At 46.0% G+C, this 24,729-nt stretch overlaps 1 protein-coding gene across 4 annotated transcripts; it reads left to right on the top strand.

The window, feature by feature from the left end:
* The first annotated feature begins 8,495 nt into the window (after positions 1-8,495).
* LOC118094070 (uncharacterized) lies at positions 8,496-20,719 on the top strand. 4 transcript variants are annotated; one of them, XM_035134062.2, is made up of 4 exons: positions 8,496-9,302; positions 16,342-16,451; positions 17,040-17,310; positions 18,596-20,719. In XM_035134062.2, exon 4 carries the CDS (start codon positions 18,619-18,621, stop codon positions 19,606-19,608), a length of 990 nt encoding a protein of 329 aa, XP_034989953.1. In that variant the 5' UTR covers positions 8,496-9,302; positions 16,342-16,451; positions 17,040-17,310; positions 18,596-18,618; the 3' UTR covers positions 19,609-20,719. The 4 variants fall into 4 exon arrangements, with proteins under 4 accessions (XP_034989953.1, XP_034989949.1, XP_034989947.1 ...); XM_035134058.2 differs by having other exon boundaries at positions 8,496-10,245; XM_035134056.2 differs by having other exon boundaries at positions 8,496-10,245; positions 16,342-16,481.
* The last annotated feature ends 4,010 nt before the right edge of the window (positions 20,720-24,729 follow it).

The following is a 24,729-nucleotide window of genomic DNA, read 5'->3' as shown; positions in this document are numbered from 1 at the left end:
AACCTAGATCTCCAGCTGTTTTTCGGACTACAATTCCCATCATCCCTGATCTTGCTAGCTAGGAATGGTAGGAGTTGTAGTTCAAAAACAGTTGGAGACCCAAGTTTGGGAAACACTGGTGTATGACAATGCCTCCCTGTGTGTGTGTGTGTGTGTGTGTGTGTGTGTGTGTGTGTGATACCTGTCAAGTTTTCCCTTTTCTCGCGAGGAAGCCTATTCAGCATAAGGGAATTTCCCTTTAAAAAGGGAAAACTTGACAGCTATGGGGTGTGTGTGTGTGTGAGTGTTAAAAACACACTGAAATTAGTAAGTTGAAAAGTTAAATTTATTATATTTATTTAATATATTTCTTTCCTGCCCTTTACAATAAGGCCCCAAAGCGGGTTGCATACAATAAAGTATGCAATCATAAAACAAAACAGTGTAAACCATAAAGCATGAAAACTGTAAAATATTTTAAAAAACAGTTCATTATATAAAACAATTAAAAATTCCACATTTAGAAACAACACAAACATTAGAAAACAATTCCAAATATAAGAACAATTTTTTAAAAAATGTTCCAGTACAGATTCAGACTATGTCTTGAGATAATTTCCTGTAGCATCCTAATTTTTCTATCTGGTCAAAGGGGACAATCTCCTCCCCCCACTCATCTTGTCACCCCAAAGAGGACCCCAGAGCTACAGAACAAAAGCACCAATCAATATGTGAATTTTCCAAATTCTACAGTTATTGCATTAAGGAGAATCAAATTCCTGTCCTAAGAAAGGGTCCAGTGATAACAATGACAAAAGGATCCCCTGTAAATGTCAAGTGAAGGAATATGGTTAGGTTATTTGAACATCAAAAGCAAGGAAATACAAGGTAGAACATTAGGATGAATATCTTGAACATGAAAAGCAAAGGAAGCACAAAACAGAGTGTTTCCTGCCTTCTGTGGTCAGTTTGGTACTTTTCACTGGAACCTGAGACAGTAAAAGGATAGGGATCTCTTTCAGCAGGACATATGAATCACTTCCTATGAAGTATCTTGACATGATTTTACAAGGCAATTCCAAGTATAAAAAGATTTTATAATAAATTCAGATACCAACTGGTTTAAAAAAACAAACACACAACTACATCTTCATTGGACGTGTTTAGGGTTTTACCTAACCCACACATGGCAGTTTAATACAGTATTACCAGTAGAGAGAACAAGTGGGACTTGTAATAAAGCATTGCCTGACAAGCCAGCTGTGCCCTTTTATGGCATACTCCATTTCATCCACTTTGGGTTTTTCTCTCAACACACATTCCACATTCTGTGGCCACAAAGCATTTTCAGCGTTCACTGGAGTGTTTGCTTGTTTTTAAATTGTACTTGTGCAAACCTTGGAACTTCTATTGTTGATCTTTTCCTCGTGCGCATCGGTGGGGCTCTTTCAGCACAGATTGGCACTGGGAGAATGAGTTTTGTAGTTATTTAACCATTATCATTTAACAAAACGAAAACACTTCAGTGAATACGACCGACAAAGCCTCTAGAGCTGTGCTTGTTTCACCTAAACCTGTTCTGCCTCTCCTGGGTGGTTTTTATTCTGCTGTTAGACATCTCAAAACACTGTAAACCAAGGTATTAATGGAGCTAATCTTAAGTGAAATGCTGCTCCAAAAACAGAATATTTTGAGAACTTTGGAGTTCTGTACACATGGCAGTGTTGTAGTTGTGACCAATCTTCTGCATAGGGAGCTACAAAATCCAGTGTTTGATTCACTTACTCTAAAAGCTACTACTCATCAGAGGCGGGTTTTGGGCAGTGCGCGCAGCCAAAGCTTCGGGAAGGAGGTGTGAGGGTGCTCTTACAGGGTCCTAGAGTCCTCCTGTCTCCTTCCCAAAGCTGAGCAAGCTCTTCCAGCTTTTGCAAGGAGGCTCTTAAGACCATGCCAGAGCCTCACACCTCCCCCGTCAAAGGAGGGCATAAAATGGCCTCACGCTGGGCAGCATATTACAGCAACCCTGTGAGGTAACTCACTGTTATTCTAATTTTAGGTGGGTAGTTGAAAGAGAGTGACTTGCCAATGCTTCATTCAGTTATTACTTGGCCCAAAGGGAAAACTATGGGACAGGCCTTGATATTAGGAAATCCCTTGCCTGCTTCTTCCTTGTTCTGCCCACCACCGAAGCGGAAGATTCTGCTTTCAAATAAATGTGGCATTTGTTGGTATGTGGGGTCCCTCATCAATCTTCCTATCTATCGGAAGGCATTTACCACTTGATTGTAACAAAATCTCTAAGCAGTTTGCAAGAGCTGTTAAAATTAAATAGGAAACCTACAGCCCAGGGATAATTAGGCCTGCCAGGTCTCCCCATTCGGCCCACAACACCATTTCAGCCAAGACACAATGGCGCTCACAGGCTTTGCATTGGTCATCCCTGGTTTAAATGGAAGACAATATGATACCCTCAAACTCAAGGCATGTGAATCTGTTGATTGCGGCTTCTCTCAGTTTCTCATTCTTCTAATCTTAAACTCAGCTCTCCAGATTTCCACATCAGTCTCCAGATTATTATTATTTTAAGTTCTCATTTTAGTGCAAATTTATCTTAATGTACACATTTTTGCGAAGATTTCCCTTAACACATTTTTTCGGAAAGCAGTTTTCCTTAATGTTGCTATGATCTTGTCGGTGCCAGACCACTATAAATTCCTGGATCTAGTAAGTGTTAGAATTTAAACAAGGCTTGGGGTGTTAAACTGGGTGCCAGACACCCTAGTCCCAGTAAATGTTAAAAGCTAATCAAGCCAGGCTAGCTTCCTGTGTTCAGGAAATCACCTAGGTGATGGGCCATTAAGAGAACAAAGGAAAGGTGATGAGCCATTAAGAAAGCAAGTGAGTGGAGGCTCTGTGTGAGACAGCAAATGGGTGGCGGCCATGAGGCGGAATTCCCAGATGACGCGCACAGAGTCTCCTTCATTATAGAGCATTTGACTGGGGCCGCCCGCGAATGGGTCAGACCGCTAATCGCGCAAAAAAATGATTGCATGAAGAACGTAAAACTATTTCTAGAAGCTTTAAAAATAATGTACGCTAGTGACAGTGAAATGGAAGCCACAAAAGAGGAACTTCATAACTTGACACAAGGGAAATTGACAGTCAGAAAGTACTGGGCGAGATTCACCATGCTGGTGCACAAACTGGGGTGGGATCTGCACAGTGATCCAGTGAAATCAGCTTTCTATCTGGGCTTGCACCCAGACGTTAAGGATGAGCTTGCGAGAGGTCCGAAACCGCGGACTATGGATGAGTTGAGCAAAGCAGCGCTAGCGGTGGGGGTGAGACAGGAATCCAGATGGAACGACAAACAAACAACGCGCGCCGTAAAACCTTGGTTCCCACGCTCCCAGGACAGACCTCATCACCAAACCCCACCCCAGGGCCCACCCCAAGCCCCGCCCAGACCAAGCCCAGAGCCGGAACCGATGGAGATCGGAGGAGCGCGCGCGGGGGCTTTTCAAACCCTGGCGCCACAGAAACGCAAGGAGGGGAGGGGAGGAAACTGCTTTTTGTGCCACTCCCCCAGTCACCTCGTCAAGAATTGCCCGCATCGCAGGGACTGGCAGGGAAGGGCGGGAACTGTTATGCCCGCCCCCACAGACTCAACGCAACAGCAGGGAAACGAGACAGCCTGGCTGCAGGAGACAAGGGGCAGCAGCCAGGCACAATCGACGGAAGCCAGCCCCCTCCCACCCTCCCTTCCACGGAGGGGCAGCGCCAGCCCACACACCCCAGAGCAGGGGTGGTTCTAGAAGTGACTCTGACACTCCCTAATGGATATCCCCTGACAGTCTTAGCTTTAATCGACTCGGGGGCTTCGGCGAACTTCTTTTCGAGAAACTTTGCAGAAGCGCACCAGATCCAACTTCTGCAGCTGGATTTTCCCCTGCACGTTGTAACGGATTGACACAGTTTTGAAATATTTATTCCTACCTGGCTGGAAAAGAGTTAATCCACCTCCAGCCTGACTGACATAACATTCTGATGGGGGCGGGACTGTTCCCAGTTTAAAAGGAGAGAGGAGCGGTTTGGTCAGTTAGGTGGTTGGCAGTTGACAGTTGGGAGTTAGGGAGTTGGTAGAGGGTAGAGTGTTAAAGAGGGATGCAGGAGCTGTATGAAGAAAACTGTGTTAAATAAAAAAAGAAGATATGTGCTTTTAAGAACCAAAGAAACTCATGTTTATAAGTTAAATAATAAAGTTAAATGTGCTTAAACGTTCACTGACTCGGCAGTGTCTCGGTACCTTCAGAGGTGTGACAAAGAGGGGAGAACAAAGCTTTCCTGGGGAAGAGGAAACTGTTTGCTGTTTCTCCTGTCATACAAAGGGCTGGTTAGCGAAGCCGAAGGAGCCATTGACGGCAGGGAGTTGCTGGGAGGGGCCATCACCCACCAGACCCCCCCCCATGAGAATGACGGTGGGATGACACTCAGAGACACTGGCATTCAACGTCACCACCATCTTGGACCCCCCCCATCGTCTTGGGCATGAGCTGGCTGGCACGCCATGACCCCTCCATCAGTTGGCACCAGAGATGCATCACGTTTGGATCGGACTTTTGTCTGGAACATTGCATGCAGCGCCAACCAGGGGAGGGGCCACCGATAGCCACGGTGGCCACCATGCACGTTAAGGGGGGAGAGGCGATTCCCAAACAGTATTGGGACCTGCAGGAGGTCTTTAGCGAAGCAGAGTCCGACCACCTGCCCCCGCACAGGTCCTTTGACTGTCAGATCAACCTGGTGCCAGGGGCCACACTACCCCCAGCCAAGCTGTACTCCATGTCAGATCAGGAACTAGAGGATCTGCGGGCCTTCATCAACAAGAACCTCAAGCGGGGGTTCATCAGAGAAAGCAAGGCAGCAGCCCGGTCTTCTGGGTGGACAAGAAAGACACGCAACAGCGCCGCCTGGTGGTGGATTTCAGACGGCTCAACAGCATGACGGAACCGGTGGCTTTCCCAATGCCCAGAGTGGACGATCTGCTGACAGCGGCACGCAGGGGCAAGATCTTCACCAAGCTTGACCTGCGGGGGGCGTACAACTTGATCAGGATCAGGGAAGGCGATGAGTGGAAGACCACAATGTTCACACCGCTGGGCTCTTTTGAATATCTGGTGATGCCCTTCGGTTTGCAAGGGGGCTCAGCATGCTTCCAGGCCTTCATGCACCACGTCCTGGGGTCCCTCCTCTTCAAGAACTGCTTGGTCTTCCTAGATGACATCCTTATTTACTCCAATGACCCCCAGCAGCATGTGAAGGATGTCCGGGAGGTGTTGCAGCGCCTGAAGGAGCACCACCTGTATGTGAAGCTGGAGAAGTGCAAGTTTCACACCAAGGAGGTGGACTTCCTGGGCTACAAGCTGTCAGACAAGGGGCTAGCGATGGACAAGGACAAGGTGCAGACCATCCTGGACTGGCACAGCCCCAGGACGCGCAAAGATGCCCAACGCCTACTAGGCTTCGCCAACTTCTACAGGAAGTTCATCAAGAACTTCTCGCGTGTTACGGCTCCCATCACGGATTGCCTGAGGGGCAAGCAGACGTTCAGGTGGACACCAGAGGCGCAAGCAGCGTTCGAGGACCTCAAGAGGGTGTTCGCCTCAGACCAGAACCTGTTCCACGTGGTACAGCACGCGCCCCTACGCGTCAAGACAGACGCTTCGGACCGAGCGGTGGGCGCGATCTTACTGCAATTGGATGCCAACAGAGAGTGGAGACCCTGTGCCTTTTTCTCCAGAAAGCTGACACAGCCAGAGCGCAACTACACGGTGTTTGACAAAGAGCTTTTGGCGATCCATTCTGCGTTCCAGCACTGGAGACACTTCCTGGTGGGCGCCAAGCACCCCATTCAGGTGTGCACGGACCACAAGAACCTGGAGTTCTGGAGAACGGCCAGGGTGCTCAACCAGCGGCAGATACGGTGGGCAGAGTTCTTCTCGCACTTCAACTTCTCCATCCACTACATACCGGGGGAGCAGAATGTCAGGGCGGATGCCCTCTCCCGCAAACCAGAGTACATGGAGGAGGAGTTGCCACCAGCACCCCGACATGTGTTTCCCCCGTCGGCATGGTCCTGCGGAGCAGCAGTGGTGAGCGAGGCAGAACTCACAGCACTGACGGCAGCAGATGAGTTTGCCACCCGCATCTTCAGAGAGCTGCGAGGGGGGAGGGAGCAAGCAAAAGACTTTGAGGAAAGGAGGGGACTGCTTTTTTACAGGGGAGCGCTGTACCTGCCCACCAACCAGCTCAGAGGTAAGGTCCTCAAGCAGATGCACGACAACCCAACGGCAGGTCATTTTGGAAGGGACAAGACCACTCACTTAGTCATGAGACACTTCTGGTGTTCAGGACTATGTAAGGGGCTGTGACATCTGCCAGCGAGCAAAGGTGGTCAGAGCAGCACCGGCAGGGTTGCTGGAGCCATTAGCCACACCGCACAGGCCATGGGAAGTAGTGTCCATGGACTTCATCACCGACCTGCCTTCGTCCAGGGGCAAGACCGCAGTGTTGGTGGTGGTGGACCTTATGTCCAAAATGTGCCATTTTATACCGTGTGCCAGGGCAGTCTCGGCAGAAGAGACAGCCAAACTGTTTGTTGACCACATATTCAGACTGCATGGATTACCCTTAAGGGTTATTTCGGATCGAGGCCGCCAATTTGTTTCCAGGTTCTGGCGGCGGCTCATGAACCTCCTGCAGGTGGAGGTCAGCTTGTCGACGGCCCGGCACCCGCAGGCCAATGGACAGGCGGAGAGGGTCAACGCCATTTTGCAGCAGTACCTGAGATGCTACGTCAGCCAGAGGCAAACAGACTGGGTGGATCGCCTGCCACTGGCAGAATTTGCCTACAACAATGCGGTGCACGTCTCCACAGGGGTGTCGCCCTTTAAGGCCAACTACGGGCGCGACCTCAGATCTTTCCCAGAGAGGGAGAGGGAGGAGGAGGAGGAGGGCCCACAGGCAGAGGATTGGGCAGAGGAACTGGAGACGGTGCACCAGCAGCTCAGAGAACACTTGGAGAGGGCCAAGGATGCGTACAAGAAGGGGGCAGATCGCCACAGGCGACCGGGGGAGGTCATCAGGGTGGGGGACAAGGTCTGGTTGTCCTCGGAGGGCCTTCCCACAAGAGGGCGGTGCAAAAAGCTGGCACCCAGAAGGTTGGGCCCCTTCACGGTCACGCAACAGGTCAACCCGGTTGCCTTCAGGCTGGCACTGCCAGAAGACATGAGGGTGCACCCAGTCTTTCATAGATCGCTGCTGTCGCCGTACAGGGAAAGCAGCAGGCTCTGAGGCAGCGAACAGACCCCCGAGGGAGGGGAGAGGGGAGGCAGGGAGCAACTCAATGAAGCCACGACCATCCTTGATTCACTGAGAGGGGGGGGGGGCCTGGAGTACCTCATGGCATGGGAGGATGCCCCGCCGTCCCAGAATGAATGGGTCCCAGCCACTCAGATACAGGAGGAATTCTTGGTGGAAGAATTCCACGCCCTCTTCCCACACAGGCCCAAGCCCTGGCACATGGAAAGGGAGGGAGAGGGAGAGGGGGAACAGGTGGCAGAGAGCAGTTCACCGTGGAGATGGGAAGCGGAGTTTGAGGACCCGGAGGAAGAGGTATGGGCGTCTCCGAGGTCCACCCTGTCAGAGGAAGAGGCGGACTGGCAGCGTATTTTTACCCCCACCAGCTCCGATGCCACGGACTTTTTGGGATTTCAGTCCTCTCAGGCGGAAGGAGGGAGCTCGCGGGATTGGGGGGAGGTGTTCACACCAACCGGCTCGGACAGCACAGAGTTTTTAGGCTTTCAGTCGTCACCGACACCCTTGGAGCCCCTCGGGAGGGGAGAAGGAGGGCTTGGGAGGGGGGTGGATGTGAGGGACAGGGGACATCGCGAAGTCCCTCCCCTCCTGAATTCCAGCCCATCCCCGAGCGCAGGGGAAAGCAGGGAGAGTTCCGACTCAAGTGGGGAAGCAGGAAGTGGTGTCCGAGGCTCAGGCAGGGTAGCGGAGCCATCGTCCCAGGTGGGACAGGAAGAGGGAAGCAAGGGGGGCAGACCTATTCCCCCAACTCCGGAATTGAGCAGAAAACGTAGGGGGAAGAGGCTGGGTCTTCCCAAGTTGTTATGTTGGAGAAAAACGCGCCAAACGCCATTCGGAGGTTCTGACTCAAGCGGATAAGATGTGTCTCTGTAAATAGTACTGCCTTTAGCACTGTAAATACGCAGCACCAATAAAAAGATAAAATGCAGAGCCGTGTGGAGTCGTTACTCTGAAGTAGCCCACCCAGGCCACTGTGACACCCTCCATCGTAGGCTTGGGTTGTATTTATGTTTAATTAAAACATATATCACAAAGATATCACAGTCTCTACTATGCCTCGTTCCCCAAAGGAAACACAAACCATGGGTGAATGCTTGGAACACCTAGAATCTGGCACTACTCAGAGATTGGAGTGATGTGCAACACTATAATGTATTTTGTAAGTGATTATCACTAATATGTGCATTCTTATGCACACTTTACCTTAATGTGCATTTTTACAGACATTACACACATTTTTACAGACATTACTTGACTGGAGACGTGCACAGCAAAATTCAGAGAAGTGTGGATTTAGTAAGGCGGGATTTCAAAGGCAAAATTGATGTGGTGGTGGTGAATTTCCTAAAGGTGGCACTTAGTCCTGGATTTTAGGCAAGTCAATAGAAAAATCGCCTTTTTTGGTTTTTGGTCCTGGCTTTTACTTTTTGAAATATGGCAACCCTACCCGATCCCTACTGCAAACCAATCAGATAAAGAGGCAATAGGGACTGGAGAAGAGGGCTGGAAAGACTTGGAGGAGGAGCGCAGAGAAGACTGTGACGCAGCAACGGATGGCATTTGCACTCGATGGCATCACTGTTCCAGCAGACATTGGGTAAATGTGCAACGTGTTAATTGTACATATCAATGCATTTTATCTTTCGTAGCGTTTTCTATTGTAAAAGATTGAAAGGAAGTCAACAGGAAAGGCTGCGTTTTCCTTTATTCTTGATTAGCATGAATACAGAATCCCAGAGGGGGCAGTACTGCTGTCGCTTCTTAATTTCCCTGGTCTCCCAGAGCATCAGTACTACTTGAGAGAGGCAGAACAGGCCAGCTGTTAAGAATGGGGGCAGTAAAGATACTCTGTTTGCCCAAGGATTAATCTTTTTGATAAAGAAATGGAGAGAGGGAAGCTCTAATGCAGGTGGAAAGCAGAGAGAGCTGTCTTCTCCCTTCCTACGGTGAGTGTCCTACCAGTGCCTACCAGTCAGATGAAGTGCAGGTGGTAAGTAGAAAAATCCATTTACTGCTCAAGCAGTTATGAACTCCTGCCTAAATATTTCTAGGTCTATTGAGGAAACTGAAGAGACAGTACAGGTTATGCCTGAAACAGCCGCTTCTGCATGTTTGAGCAAGGTGTAAATAGTTTTCTTAAAAACAAGACATTTTAATATTGTGTGGGTTCCTTTTTAAAAAAAGGAAAAGGTTGTGCAAGGTCTATTTTTACTAGGAAACAAGAACATTATCAATGCAAAATAAACCCAGTAGGGCCCAGCCTACCTCTGAGTATTTATGTGTAGGATTGTGCTGTTTTGTCTATTGCAAAAAAGAAACAGGGAAAAAAATAATGCATCTGGTTAAGTAGACTAATATCATAAGCTTGTTCATCTTTGTAGTGGCACAAGAATCTTCACAGTGCTGGATTTGCACACAAGCTAAGTAAGCGATAGTTTAAGGTCTCAGTTTAAGAGGGGCCTTTAAATAGAAAAAAAATATTACAAGAAAAATATTGAAAGAGTTTTAAATTCAATGTCATGTGCAGAACACACCCGGTGCATGGTGTATTGCTTCTCCAATTTGCTAAGTTACGTGTGTAATTGCTCGTTTCTTCCAGTAACCTTAAAAGTTTTCATGTATGCCAAGTAAGAAGTCATATTATATTTTTCATTTAAAGGTATTTTGTATGCAAATGGACATGTTTTAGTTAGGTTTTTAATTGTCAGTTGCATCTTTGCCCAGGTACCGGTATACATGCAAATATAAAAGTTTATTATTTCTATTTACATTGTCCTATAACTGCGGGAGGCAGTGCAAGACAGGAGTGCCTGGCGTGCTATGGTCCATGGGGTCACGAAGAGTCGGACACGACTAAACGACTAAACAACAACAATCTATTAGAATACGGTAATTCAAATTTTTGCAGCCTGATAAATGGGACAGTTTAGGACTTTCATCTGCAGCCATGCGGTGGGAAATTAGATGTTTCATTCAGCTCAAATCTTGTTCGTGTCTAATCCTTATACATGAGCAATCACATAATTTATCCATGAATTTGTTGGCTGAACTGATCTTAAACCATAGCTGTTCCTTAGAGCGACTGAAGCCATTCCTAAGAGCAGTCTAGGGCCTTTCAGGGCTTTTAAAAAGATTTTTTTGTTGTTCATATGTCTGTTTTTAATTTTCCATTTCTTTCTGTAGTTCTATGTGATAAGTCAGAAAACTGTCATGCTGAACCCACTTTAGAGCAGGGGTGACCACAGACCACACCCAGCTTGCTAACCTACAGGAAGTGGTGCATCAGCCCTGCAGCTTTGCTTTCCAATCTGATCAGGAGCTAAAGGGCTCTGCCAACTCTTTAGAGTTTGCAATCAGCAGTTGCTTCTGTTCCTTCCAATAGTATCATTTGTACATTTTAGAGATGCTGAAAGTTTGCTCTTGAGCCCTACTGTTTGCGTTTGTTTTCATCAGGTTGATGCATCTGCCAAAAATCAGAGCTGCTTTTTTTTTTAAGGGGCTCTATCTCTTACCTGTTAATTATGATTCATGTGCTTTAGGTATGTCAGAAGCATTTTAGATATCTCAACATTCTTTTAGGCACGTCATAAGAACATTGGAAGAGTGTGCTGGATCAGGCCAATGCCCTCCCTCAAATCATAGAATCATAGAGTTGGAATAGACCACAAGGGCCATCCAGTCCAACCCCCTGCCAAGCAGAAAACACCATCAAAGCATTCTTGACATATGCCTGTCAAGCCTCTGCTTAAAGACCTCCAAAGAAGGAGACTCCACCACACTCCTTGGTAGCAAATTCCACTGCCGAACAGCTCTTACTGTCAGGAAGTTCTTCCTAATGTTTAGGTGGAATCTTCTTTCTTGTAGTTTGAATCCATGCATGTGGGAAACCTGCAAGGAGGACCTGCAAGCACAAGGGCACTCTCACCTCATGCAGTTTCCAGCAGCTGGTACTCAGAACCATGGAGGCAGAGCATTGCCAATCCTTGCAAGTTTATCACAAAATAGTTTATTAAATTAGGACTTTGATGAAAAATACATCAAACTGTCAATGGATACCTCTGCAGATAATAGGACGATACCTAAGTGCTCTGCAGATAATAGGACGATACCTAAAGGCTGCTGGACAAAGAAACAAATAACGACTGATCCCCCAGTTTTTATAAAATCCATCAGTTACTCACACCTGTCTCCAGGAGGAACATACCAGTTTGTATAACAGTAATCCTGAAGCTTGATTTGAGGCAGTGTACTGTACACTAAAGGCTGCTGGACAAAGAAACAAATAACGACTGATCCCCCAGTCACGAAATTAAAAGACGCCTGCTTCTTGGGAGAAAAGCAATGACAAACCTAGACAGCATCTTAAAAAGCAGAGACATCACCTTGCCGACAAAGGTCCGTATAGTTAAAGCTATGGTTTTCCCAGTAGTGATGTATGGAAGTGAGAGCTGGACCATAAAGAAGGCTGATCGCCGAAGAATTGATGCTTTTGAATTATGGTGCTGGAGGAGACTCTTGAGAGTCCCATGGACTGCGAGAAGATCAAACCTATCCATTCTTAAGGAAATCAGCCCTGAGTGCTCCCTGGAAGGACAGATTGTGAAGCTGAGGCTCCAATACTTTGGCCACCTCATGAGAAGAGAAGAATCCTTGGAAAAGACCCTGATGTTGGGAAAGATTGAGGGCACTAGGAGAAGGGGACGACAGAGGACAAGATGGTTGGACAGTGTTCTCGAAGCTACGAACATGAGTTTGACCAAACTGCGGGAGGCAGTGCAAGACAGGAGTGCCTGGCGTGCTATGGTCCATGGGGTCACGAAGAGTCGGACACGACTAAACAACTAAACAACAACAACAACTGTACACTAAGAAAAATGCCCACATATTTCAGTTTTGGTGGCATTTTGTAGTGAACTCCATTTTGCAATAGATCTCCAAATTAACAGTGTGATCCCCCCCTTTAATACAAACTAAACCCATATTTCATCTCTATAGTTGTCTGAATTTGTGTTATTCAGATTTGATTTTTGTAATGTCAAATAAATGCAAGATTCAGCTTTTATTTTTAAAATCTCTGGTGGTGGTGTGTGTTTTCCCACATCCATGTTACTACTGTTTTGTGCACACACCAGTTCTGTTAATTTTAAAAAGGACCCGTAACTGAGTTGTCATCTTTACCAGAAGCATACCGTTCTTTAGGAAGTGCTCAGAGTCAGACATTGCAACCTCTTTAAAAGTACTGAAGTTGATGCAAGTTGAAATTTTTACAAATCCACAGAAAAAGAGCAACTGGACTGAAGCTGACCTCTATATCATCTTTAGAAAAGAAGAAGAAGAAAGTTGCCGGTCATAGCTGCCAAGTTTCCCCTTTTCTCGCGAGGAAGCCTATTCAGCATAAGGGAAAATCCCTTTAAAAAAGGGATAACTTGGCAGCTATGTTGCCGGTATGTGGACTGATCTAAAACTCTGATCCTGTGCGTACTTACTTGAGAAAATAATCTTTCAACAGAGAAGTTTGTAAAAAACAAAACAAAATCCACAGCAATCATGGCTGGAAATAGAAGGTTGAGTTAAGATTCCAGGACAAACACAGCTCTCAATTCTAAACATGCAGAAGCAGATGATCGTACTTATTACTTGAAAGTAAATCCCATCGTGATTGAATCCAAATTAAGCATGCAGAGGATTGTAGTCATCGCCTGGTTCTTTGCAGACAGTAATGCTGGCAGAAGAAGCCAAGTTAGGCCACAGGCTTTAAGCTGATGCTTTCTCCCTCTAGGACAAAGGTTAAGGGCTAGGACAGGCAGGCTCAAGACACCAGAAATTCCTTATGTTCAATATTATCATAAAGTGGACTTTGCACTGCAAGGCAGCGCACTACCAGCAATCCACAATCTTGCCCTTTGCCTCAGTCAATGATTTGTCTTGATCTGGTGCTTATTAAGGTTCTGGGACATGTTCTCAATTCACAGGGCAGGCCAGCCATTTCAGAAACAATATAGGTTTACATGCTGCTTCCAGCACTGCAGGGACGCTTTAATTTCTGCAGTCTAGCCTGCCTTTGTGGGCGAGCTGGCTCCGCATATATTTTTGTCTCCAGGAACACCCGGCAGTCTGGCTAGCAGAACTGCTGCCTTGCAAGCTAGGGCCTGCTATTGCCAAGATTAAGTGCCCGATAGGAACCAGGAAATGTACATTCAATGGAGGAGGTCTTGGCTTCCACTATATTAAGCTTTCAGGTGGAGTCACCAGTAGTTACATCCCACTGACCTCTTCCAGTCATTTGCCCTCCATCCGATCATATGAAAGGTGGAGCAGGACCTCTGCAGTGGGGATCCTGGCTCTCCATCCAAGGACTCCCAACTCTGCACAATCAGGGTTCAGGATTGTTCAGGGAAGCTATGCCCATACAGTCAGGCTTCATTCCTCAGACCTGCTTTATCCCCAGGGTGGTGTGGGTGGCAGGGACATTTATGCAACCCCCTCATTTGCCTCCCCCTTGCAAGTGAGGAGCCTCCCCCTTGCATAGGAGCACAGCCCTTGCCCTTGCAGCCACGTGAGACCTGGGACCTGTACGGTAGCTGAAGCCTCATCTATATGCATGCAACAGGTATGAGGTGTGCTATTTTGGACTGCATCTGAGGTGTGCCATTTTGAATGCGCCACATCAGGGGTAGGCAAACTAAGGCCCGGGGGCCGGATGCGGCCCAATCGCCTTCTCAATCCGGCCCACGGATGGTCCGGGAATCAGCGTGTTTTTACATGAGTAGAATGTGCCCTTTTATTTAAAATGCATCCCTGGGTTATTTGTGGGGCACAGGAATTCATTCATTTCCCCCCCCAAAATATAGTCCACCCTCCACAAGTTCTGAGGGACAGTGGACTGGCCCACGGCTGAAAAAGGTTGCTGACCCCTGCTCCACAGTGTGTTGTTCTTGTGGTTGGTTGTGGGGTTTTTTAAAGGCCTCCCTGCAAACAGAAAAGTAGCACACCAGGGAGAAAGTTTCTGATCCCCACCTCTTTGCCTGTTGTGCTGCTTTTCTACTTTCGGGGAGTTTTGTACATAGCTGTCAAGTTTTCCCTTTTCTCGTGAGGAAGCCTATTCAGCATAAGGGAAATTCCCTTTAAAAAAGGGAGAACTTGACAGCTATGGTTTTGTAACATAAGTAAGCATTCAAAAAGGGGATTGCCACCTGCAGTCTGCGGCATGTTTGAATCGGGTCTGGTGACCACAGCTATCTTTTGTCTTGAATCTAAGCAGATGCTTGTTGCAACCAAAATAAGGTGCATAACAAATGAACTTCATGTTTTTTTAAAAAGAATAGTATAAAGTGAGAAATATTGGGCATGTTAACCACCTTTTTAAACCACTTCAGCCTGGTTAGTGCTGTAATTTGCCTAGCAACAAGTTGCCCTTTGCTGCCCCCTAGTGGATGATGAAAATCAGGACGTGCTGTCAAAACATGTTTGTAGGTTATTCTTTGAAAGAGGAGGGCTCAGCTAGGGTGCAAATTCCATTTACGAATTAACATTCATAGAATTGTCAGGGATGGGGAATCCTTAGCATAAGCTATTGCATCTTTCTGCCATAATGAGAAAAATAATGGAACTTCTTATTCATCGCTACCTGTCGTATTAATAGTGGCAGTTCCTACAACAAAAGCTTAGTTCTCTTTTGACCAGGCAAGAGCTTGACAGATGTTGGGAGAAACTAATTGCATGGTGCTGAGACAATGCTCTCCAGTCCCCTCCAGCCTTTGACATTGATAGGTGGAAAGCTACTAATTGCAAATCTTACTCCTTATCAACGGGAACAGCAGGTTGCTGCAGAATTCATGAAAATTGCTTTGAACCGTGAAGGAGTAATTTCTTTAACTCCTTCAGACCAAGAGTAGGTTAAATATAAAGAAGCTGGAAGTATATACGGTAGGCCAAAACTATGATGTGAATAAGGGCTGTCTTCTTCCGTGAGACTGAGCCTTGAAAAGCTTTTTGTGGTGGACCAGAAATTCAATAGGGTAAGGATTTTCTATCCCCACCTCCTAGCAGACTCCCAATAATGAAAATGCAAAGAGGATGAAAGTGTCACCTATTCAACTTCTGCCTTGTTTTCCTTTAATTCTGCTGGTAAAATCATAGGAGCACTGTTATTAAAAGGGGGGGAGAAGAAACTGGATAACTGAATATGGAACACATTTCAGATGTGGAATTATTATTATTATTATTATTATTATTATTATTATTATTATTATTTGCCCTTCACCTGAAGATCACAGGGTGGTTTACAATATAAAAACACAAAAATATGTACCATAATAACAAACAAAAACAAAAGTTCCCTCCCCCCCTGGTTTAAAAGGCCATAGATGGTTTAATTAGCCAAATGCCTAGGAGAAGAGGAATGTTTCTGCCTGATGCCTAAAGATATGGAAGGAAGGTGCCAGGGGAGCCTCCCTGGGGAGAGCATTCCATAAGCAGGGAGTCACCACAGAAAAGTCCCATTCTTATATTGTCACCCTGTGGACCTCTTGTGGGGAAGGCACATGTAGAAGGACCTCAGATGGTGATCACAAAGTCAAGGTCATTTCATATAGGAAGAGGCGGTCCTTGAGGTATTGCAGCCCTGAGCCATTTAAGGCTTTATAGGTCAAAAGTGGCACATTGAATTGGGCCTGGAAACTAATTGGCAGCCAGTGCAGTTGGGCCAAAATTGGTATTATATGCTCAAATTGTCTTGCCCCTGTGAGCAACCTGGCCACTGAATTCTGCACCACCTGAAGTTTCCAAACTGTCTTCAGAGGCAGATTTCAGTCTTCAGAGGTTAGATTAGCATGTTGCAATAATATGACCTAGAGGTGACCAGAGCAAAGACAACAGAAGCTGATGGAAGACACTCCATGCCTCCAAGGCTGCCTGAGCCTCAAGCAACAACAAAGGATCCAGAAGTACAAAGGGGTTCACATCTTGGGTGTACTTTGATTTTAGCCTCCCTCCACGCCAGGGAATAAGGAGTGTGTGAAGCTCTACATCATGAACAAGAGGGCGATGAAGGTTTACATTGGGATCTGCTGCCCCTGTGGATCCTGCTGCCTGAGGTACCGTAGTCGCCTCGCCTTGCCTAATGGGTGAGCCGGCCCTGATTGTGAAATATGCATGGTTTTGGCAGTGTCTTCTTTTCTGACATAGGATCAATAACATAAAACCCACCTAAATTCACAGGTAGGGAAAGACCATGAGCCAATGGTGGGAAATATGTAGAAAATCATGGGTTCAGTCTCCAGCAACTCGAGGGAGGGCTGGGAAAGATCCCTCACAGGAACCCTGGGGAGATACTGTGCACCAGCAGCTGGAAAAATCAGTGGCCTGGCTCAGTATAAGGCAGTCTCTTGTGTCCACATAGCTCAGAATCTAAAGTAATTCTCGTGTTTTATTTTATGAACACATCATCAACTTGCATTCAATTAATATTCCATGAACTTTGTGCATTTTGGGGTTGAGGTAGACGATGTAGGCATTTATCCAGGCAATAAATAGATATTTAGAGACTGGTCTTGCTAAGAAAATGCAAAATAGCTGGTGGAAGATGTGAGAAAGTTTTCTTTGGGGTTTTTTGTTTTATTTCCTCCCTCTAGTTTCACAATTAATAATCTAAGAGTTAGTTTTCCTTCTTCTTTTCATTTCAGTAAGATGCAGTGGAACAAAAAGAAGCAGTGTGAGCTAGCTCTAAATTTTCAGTGCATTTCCAGATCAGTGTAAACTATTGAAATTGGCGTTCTGTTAAAAGCACCGTTTTAAAGATCGGCTAAACATCTAAACTAGGATTAAACATCAAGGGCCATGAAGAGTCTGCGTTTTGAAGACATCATCATGCTTAGATGAATGTGGTACTGTAGCTTGAGAAGTCATAATCTTCAAATTTAGAATCTACTCATGGGAGAGGGAGAACATGAAAAGGTAAGATATGGGAGAAATGAAGTTAAATAAGTGATGTATTCCAGCTCTTGGGATTTATAAATTTGCTGTGGTATAGAACTGTTTTCTAACCTCTGTCATGACATTGCTTCAACTCAATTTAATTTAGCATGATGAACACTCATACACTACTAGTTGTTGTTTTAATTGTGCTATTCTCACTGTTTTCTAGTAGAAGAGAAGCAGATGTGCTATTTGGGGGATTTGGTATACCTACCTCCTAGTTTCAGATTACATGCTATTAATCAGGGTAATAGAGAGCATTGCCAGACAGCTCTCCATTTCTCACGCTGACTATTGTTATAAACCAGGGATGGACAGAAGGTAATGCAGGATCTCTGGGTGATTTGCTGGAGATGGGCAAGCCAATCAGGATGAACGTTCATTGTCGTATAACCTCCCCGCAAACCAATTGGAACAAATGCGCAATAAATACCAGTTTAAAAGATTCAGTTGTTCAGTGGAAACAGAAAGTATGGACATTTGGCCCTTTCTGAAAAATTAACTAAGGAAGTCAACTGATGAACTTCGTGGCTCAGAGATATTTTTCTTTTAAAATCCTCTTAAAAGTTCATCACATTTTAGGGCAAATTTCTCCTCATAAACACATTTTAAATATACAGTTTTGACTAATGTACACATTTTTGCAAGCTGTTCCACCCCCCACCCCCCATAGCCTCATTTTTAGGCAAACTTCCCCTAATACTGTATATGCCATTTTGTAAACAGGGTTTGGTTGGAGAATGGCACTGCAAAATTTGGATAAGTGCAAATTTCAAAAGATTAGTTCCTTCAGAAAGTGTGGACTGGAAAAATTCAGCATCAAATGCATCCTGAATAAAATTTCTCCAGCATCCCTAGTGCTGAGTTGGGTTTTGAACCCTGGTCTTCTAGATTCTACTCCAGCAATGTAACCAACGACACCACAGTGGCTCAAAGCTCCAGTGCATATAGATCAGGCATCCCCAAACTTCAGCCCTCCAGATGTTTTGGACTACAATTCCCATCATCCCTGACCACTGGTCCTGTTAGCTAGGGATCATGGGAGTTGTAGGCCAAAACATCTGGAGGGCCGCAGTTTGGGGATGCCTGATATAGATTATGATCCTGTTCATGTAAATAGTAATAATAGTATAAATAGTATAAATGTTGTTGTTGTTATTTATACCCCACCCATCTGGCTGGGTTTCCCCATCAGACTGCATAAAAATAGCTGGAAATATATTGTTATAATACTGTTATAAATGTATCGCTTGTTTATTTCCAGGGCAAGAACTACACTTGGCTATTATGAATGTGTCCACAACTGAAACTCAAGCAAACAAATCAGATTTAATACAAACGCTAGTGGTTGTAAAAGGAGGCCTTTATTTGGCTAACTTCATATTCATAACTGCATTGACTATATTAATAATCAAGACTGTGAGACAGAACTCTAAAATGGTGAAGGAAGTGAGATACTTCCTCCTGTGCCATCATCTTCTCTGTTGCTCTTTATTCTGTTGTTCTGGCATGGTGTCCAACGCGATACAAAAATTTAAAGTGCAACAATTCTGGATCTGGATCACCTTTGGAGTACAAACAGCAATTACAGAAACAGTGCTGGTAACGCTGGCTTTGATGGCAATTAACACTTGCTTAGCAGTTTGCTGGCCTTTGAGATACCTGGCCTTTGTACACTTGGTGAAACGCAAAGCTATAGCTTGTGTTTGGATTGGAACAATCCTCAAATCTGCATGCTTGATCATCGTGGAACGTTCAGCAGGAGATCCGAGGGACATATATGAAGCAGAGCTCTCTTGCCCAACTATCCTGGGTGGTGATTTTGCCAAAATTACCGGAATTCTTCTCATTTTGCTTCTTGCAGCCGTCATGGTAGCTGCTTATTTTCTCCTATGGAGAGAAGGAAAGCTCAGCGGTCATTTTAACTGTTCAAATAAGGCGGCCAGAAAAACAGTCATTATTCACGGTGTACAAATGAGCTTACATATTCTTCCACCCTTAATCTTCACAGCCATTGGAAAAGGATCGGAACACGTTCAGATAAAATTTGGAGCTTTTGTTGTTTTCTTATTTGCACAAAGCTTCAGCCCTGTGGTTTATGGGCTGCGGAACAAAGAACTTCTGGACAAGATATGTATGAGACGAGAAAGAAATCAATACAGTAACTTCTTAGTAAAGTACAATAACTACCCACCGCAACTTCAGGTGGTAGAAGGTTCAGCAAATGGATGGGCCACTTCTCAGTGTAGTGCAGAAGCACTTTCAAGTCAGCATTAAAAGATAGAGAGGTAAAGAGACCCCTGACCATTAGGTCCAGTCGCGGACAACTCTGGGGTTGCGGTGTTCATCTCGCTTTACTGGCCGAGGGAGCCGGCGTACAGCTTCCGGGTTATGTGGCCAGCATGACTAAGCTGCTTCTGGCGAACCGGAGCAGCACACGGAAACACCGTTTACCTTCCCGCCGGAGCTGTACCTATTTATTTACTTGCACTTCGTGGTTTCAAACTGTTAGCCTTCATTAAACCATATCACACATCAAGGAATAATTCAACTCACATAACTGAATATACCAACCTATTATTTTTAAAACCAGATTTTCAGCCGCAAAGTTGGAAGCCTTGGGTGCTATATCTTTGCTTTAAAGTTTAAAGGGTAACTAGTGGAAAAGACACAGCACAAGCAAAGGAAACCATGGAAAAGGGAGAGGGTAAGGCACTGCCAGACAGGCTACTAGAAATGGTACACTCTAGAATCTCTAGTACAGTCATACCTGGGAAGTCAAACGGAATATGTTCCGGAAGTCCGTTTGACTTCCAAAACATTCAGAAACCAAAGTGTGGCTTCTTGATTGGCTGCAGGAAGCTCCTGCAGCCAATTGGAAGCAGCAGAAGCCCTGTCGGATGCTTGGCTTCCAAAAGAACGTTTGAAAACCGGAACACACTCTCTGAGGTTTGTGGAAGGAGGAGAGGATGCACTAGGAGACACTTCCCCATCATCCATGTTCATGAAAATTTCAGCAGTTCAGCATAGGAACAAATTTCAGAAACATCAAGCCAGGTTTCTTGCAGCTAGGGAGCTTTCAAAGGATGCAACTAGCACAGCGTTTTTCAACCGCTGTTCCGCGGCACACTAGTGTGCTGCGAGACGCTGGCTGGTGTGCCGCGACGAGAAGGGCGATTTGTTGCCTGGTCACGTGCCGCGACGAGAAGGCGGCCGCCATTAGGGGGCGCTGACCCGCCGGAAAGGAAGCCGGCCGGCTCACGACACGGGGCGAGGGGCGGCTGCACCGGGCGCAAAATCTGGGAGGGCGCGCTCCGACGTTCGCACTCGCTTCCAGTCTAGTCCCGCGAGTGGCGAGCGCAGCACAGCGCTCCTTGGCCGGCCAGGCTAGAGCGTGAGAAGGCAGAGAGCAGGCCCGTTCCTCCCTGCGCACCCCAACCGCCGCCAGAGGGCCATGGCCGGCGCCGCCTCCACTCTGCGCCCGCTCGGCCTGATCTCAGGCCGCCTCTCCTGCCCGCCTCGCGCCTCGCTTACTGCGTGGTCCCTTCCAACTCTAAAACTCATATAATTTAGAGTTGGAAGGGACCATGCAGTAAGCGAGGCGCGAGGCGGGCAGGAGAGGCGGCCCGGGATCAGGCCGAGCGGGCGTGGAGCAGAGGCGGCGTTGGCCATGGCCCTCTGGCGGCAGTTGGGGTGCGCAGGGCAGGGAGGAACGGGCCTTCGCTGCGCCCGAAAAGTGGTGCCTCTGAGGGGAGGGAGGTCTGGCGGGGGGAGAGAAACACCCGGGATGCGCCTCTTTCCTCTTGAGGGGAGGGGTCTCCTGTGAGCCCCGCGTGGCACCCTCGTTCCCTCTTGGGTCGCGGAGTCGGGGGCCCTGCGAGGCTCCCCTCGACCCGAGGGCTTTTCATTCTGCCTTTTAGCAGCGCTGTAAGTGGCCCTGAGGCCTTTGGGCATGAAGGGCGTTTCGGGCACTTGACCAATGGCAGCAACGACCCTAATGCCGGAGTCTCCTTCCCCCCATGTCCCCCCCTAACGCCTGAGAATGTTTGTACTGTGTGGCAAGGAAAAAAAATTTAAAAGCGCCACGCAGGCTTAAAGTCAACAAAGGGCATTAACAAATGGCCTATATATAAAGAGAATTACTTTATATATAGTCAATATAGGCACAGAGTTAATTTTTTAAACTTTTTTAATGGTGGTGTGCCTCGTGATTTTTTTCATGGAACAAGTGTGCCTTTGCCCAAAAAAGGTTGAAAAACACTGAACTAGCATATACTACAGCTTCCCCCACCTGTATGACTTTTGACAGATTTTCTATGCTCTGTGCATTTATTTTGTATTTCATACATATTAATTAAACATGATAAACTATGAGTGTTATTCAGAGGCTTGCTTTGGTGCTAGTATGATTCAGATGTGTGAAACATTCTTAAAAATGTTTTAGGGCCTAGTTAAAAATGGGATGCAGCTAGTTTTGCCCCAGCCTGATGATCACTGACTTGTGATAATGCGGAAATAGGTTTTTCACTGGTGTTGTGAAAGGCACTCCATGCTGAAATACAACAGGTCCCTTCTTTACTGGCATTCCGCTCGATTTTGAAGACACCCCTGTTTGCATAGGCAGTCCCTGATTTCTTCACCTCAGTCTCCTGTTTTAATTGCAGCAATGTTTTAATGAGATTGTTCTATTGTGCATGTTTTAATTGTAGATCTTTATATTTTAATAGGACTGTTTCATTGTGTATTTTAATCATGGGTTTTGATACCATAAAGTTTGTGTAACTGGTTTTTACATTTTGCGAGGTCATTTTGCATTCTGCAAGAGGGTTTCTCCTTCAATGGCCAAAAACATCAGAAGCCCACTCCATAGTAACTCAGAGCAGTCTTTCAGTGTGGCTGCCCTTCACCATCCTTACTTTCCAGAAACAATTTAAGACCTGTTTTTTTCAACAAGCTTTACCAGCTACACGAAAAAATCTCGTCTTAGATACAGTAATTTTGTAGTGTTTCAAAGTCTATATTTAGTAGTTTTTTAACTACTTTTTGTTATTTTTATTGCATATTTGTAAATTGCCTTGAGACACATGAGAAAGGAAATAAATAAAATAACAATAATGGTAACAATGATAATATGGTTTGTTTCTTATTTAGCCCACAGTCCAACAACCTAATGGTGCTCTCCTGGGGTTAAACTCCCACTTTGATATACAAATGCTGTTCTTTTTTAAAAAATCTAGTGTGGCCATTAGTTTTTCAGCTTGGGACAACTGATTCTGTCACAGGTACGCAGGTATCATTGCCTCTGTGTGATCCCATTTCCCTCGCATAAAAATGTGACAATACGAAGTCTGTTGTTAGGCTAGCACAGGCTTTCTCAACCTTGGCCCTCCAGATGTTTTGAGACTACAATTCCCAGCATCCCTGACCACTGGTCCTGCTAGCCAGGGATGATGGGAGTTGTAGGCCAAAAACATCTGGAGGGCCAAGGTTGAGAAAGCCTGGGCTAGCAGACCTCCATTCTTGATAATCTTCATGACCTTATATCAAAGAAAACCATGTGCTTTTTACATGGTTGAAACATTCCAAGTCATAAATTCGGAGCAATATTTTTTTAAAAAAAAAAAAAAAAAAAAAAAACCTGCACATTCCTTTTGCAATGGGTGCTCGGTCCATGAACCATACCATTTCATGTGATTTCAATAATGTGCATAAAAGCAGAGTTCGGCTAGGAACATGTCACGTTTCTTATGTAAATGTGAATATATAAAGCAGCCCCATACGGGGGTCTGACTGTCCACCTACTTTGCTCTGTCTACAGTGACTGGAAGCTGCTCTCCAGGGTTTCTGCAGTGTGGTGGGCCGATGCTCGGGACGGGGGACAGGACAGGGGAGCATTGAGGGCTGGGCTGCACAGGTGCACCAGGGAAGCCAATCCACCGCCGCTGCTTGCAGACTCCATCAGCTTTGCCCTTGCCACTACCCTGCACCAAACCACCACCCAGGTAGGCTGCAATGATACCAGGGACAGGACAGCAACTCCTCACTGCACTGGCTGCTCCTGGGTTTCGGACAGGAGACTTTCTCCCTACCTGGAGATACCAGGAATTGAAACTTTGGACTTCCTGCATGCAAAGCTTGTTCCTCTACCACTGAGCAATAGCATACCCTCCAATGTTCCTCAGATGAAAATAGGGACATTTCTCACTCCCTCACAACTGAGCCTCCTCGACCCCCAACATTTTTGCCTCTCCTAAGCAGAGCCTTTCTGTAATTATGGCTAAGGAAAAAAGGAACAGTCTGCCCTGAGTGACACCAGCCATTATGTTTAATGTGTCACTTTGGGGGGTGGGGGGGTGGGGAATCGTTTATGTGTTCATTTCCTAGGCCTCGGCTTCTGACACTGGGATGACTCAGCAGAGCTATGCAGGGCCTTTGGTATCTATGAGGCACCACCTCAGAGAATTATGTTAGCTGTGATTGCAACTGGAGCAGAGAAGAAAGAAAGAGGTAGCATGGGAACCAGTGGAAATCAAATTGATGAGGGAAAGTAATGAAGGCCGGGGCAGATTAGAGTAAAATTATGCTTTACATCTGACACATTTGTCACAGAGCTGTAATAAACATGAAGCGTTTAGCCATTGTTCTGATAGCAGTTTAGAAATAAAAGCAGGATGCATAAACTGGAGAGACGGAACTGTTGTCTGGAAAATTTTATTATGACTCTCTTCAAAAAGGAAGCAAAGTTAAGCCACTCCTTGAATGTAGTAAGGAAGGACAAGGCTATGAAAACTTGATCCTAGAATTACATCCAAAAGATGTCATAATATTCAGACACAGCAGAGTTTTCCAGTTTTCCTGCACTCAGGTTTATTTCTATATCAGGTAGTGTGCTGAAGAACTCCTTGCAACTGCCAAGGCATTTGATAAATTTCACAACTTGTTCTATGCACATTGCAGACACTCCAAGTGCCCCTATTTTCCAAGGACGTCTCTGATTTAGAGAATAATAATAATAATCTTTTATTTATACCCCGCCCATCTGGCCAGGTTCCCCCAGCCACTCTGGGCGGCTTCCAACAAAATATTAAAATACAGAAATCCATCAGGCATTAAAAGCTTCCTTAAACAGGGCTGCCTTAAGATGCTTTCTAAAGGTCTGGTAATTCTTGCTCTCTTTGACCTCTGGTGGGAGGGCATTCCACAGGGTGGGTGCCACTACCGAGAAGGCCCTCTGCCTGGTTCCCTGTAACTTGGCTTCTCGTAGCAAGGGAACCGCCAGAAGGCCCTCGGTGCTGGATCTCAGTGTCCGGGTATAGAAGTCTTCTTGGTTTCTGATTTGATCCCGGAATGTCCCGCTTTTCCTTAGGATGTACTGTACCTATTTTCATTGGAGGGTAT

This window comes from Zootoca vivipara, chromosome 5, assembly GCF_963506605.1.
Source record: "Zootoca vivipara chromosome 5, rZooViv1.1, whole genome shotgun sequence".
Classification (NCBI taxonomy): domain Eukaryota; kingdom Metazoa; phylum Chordata; class Lepidosauria; order Squamata; family Lacertidae; genus Zootoca; species Zootoca vivipara.
The sequence above is the reverse complement of the archived record's forward strand: the minus strand, read 5'-3'. Positions and strand labels throughout refer to the sequence as shown.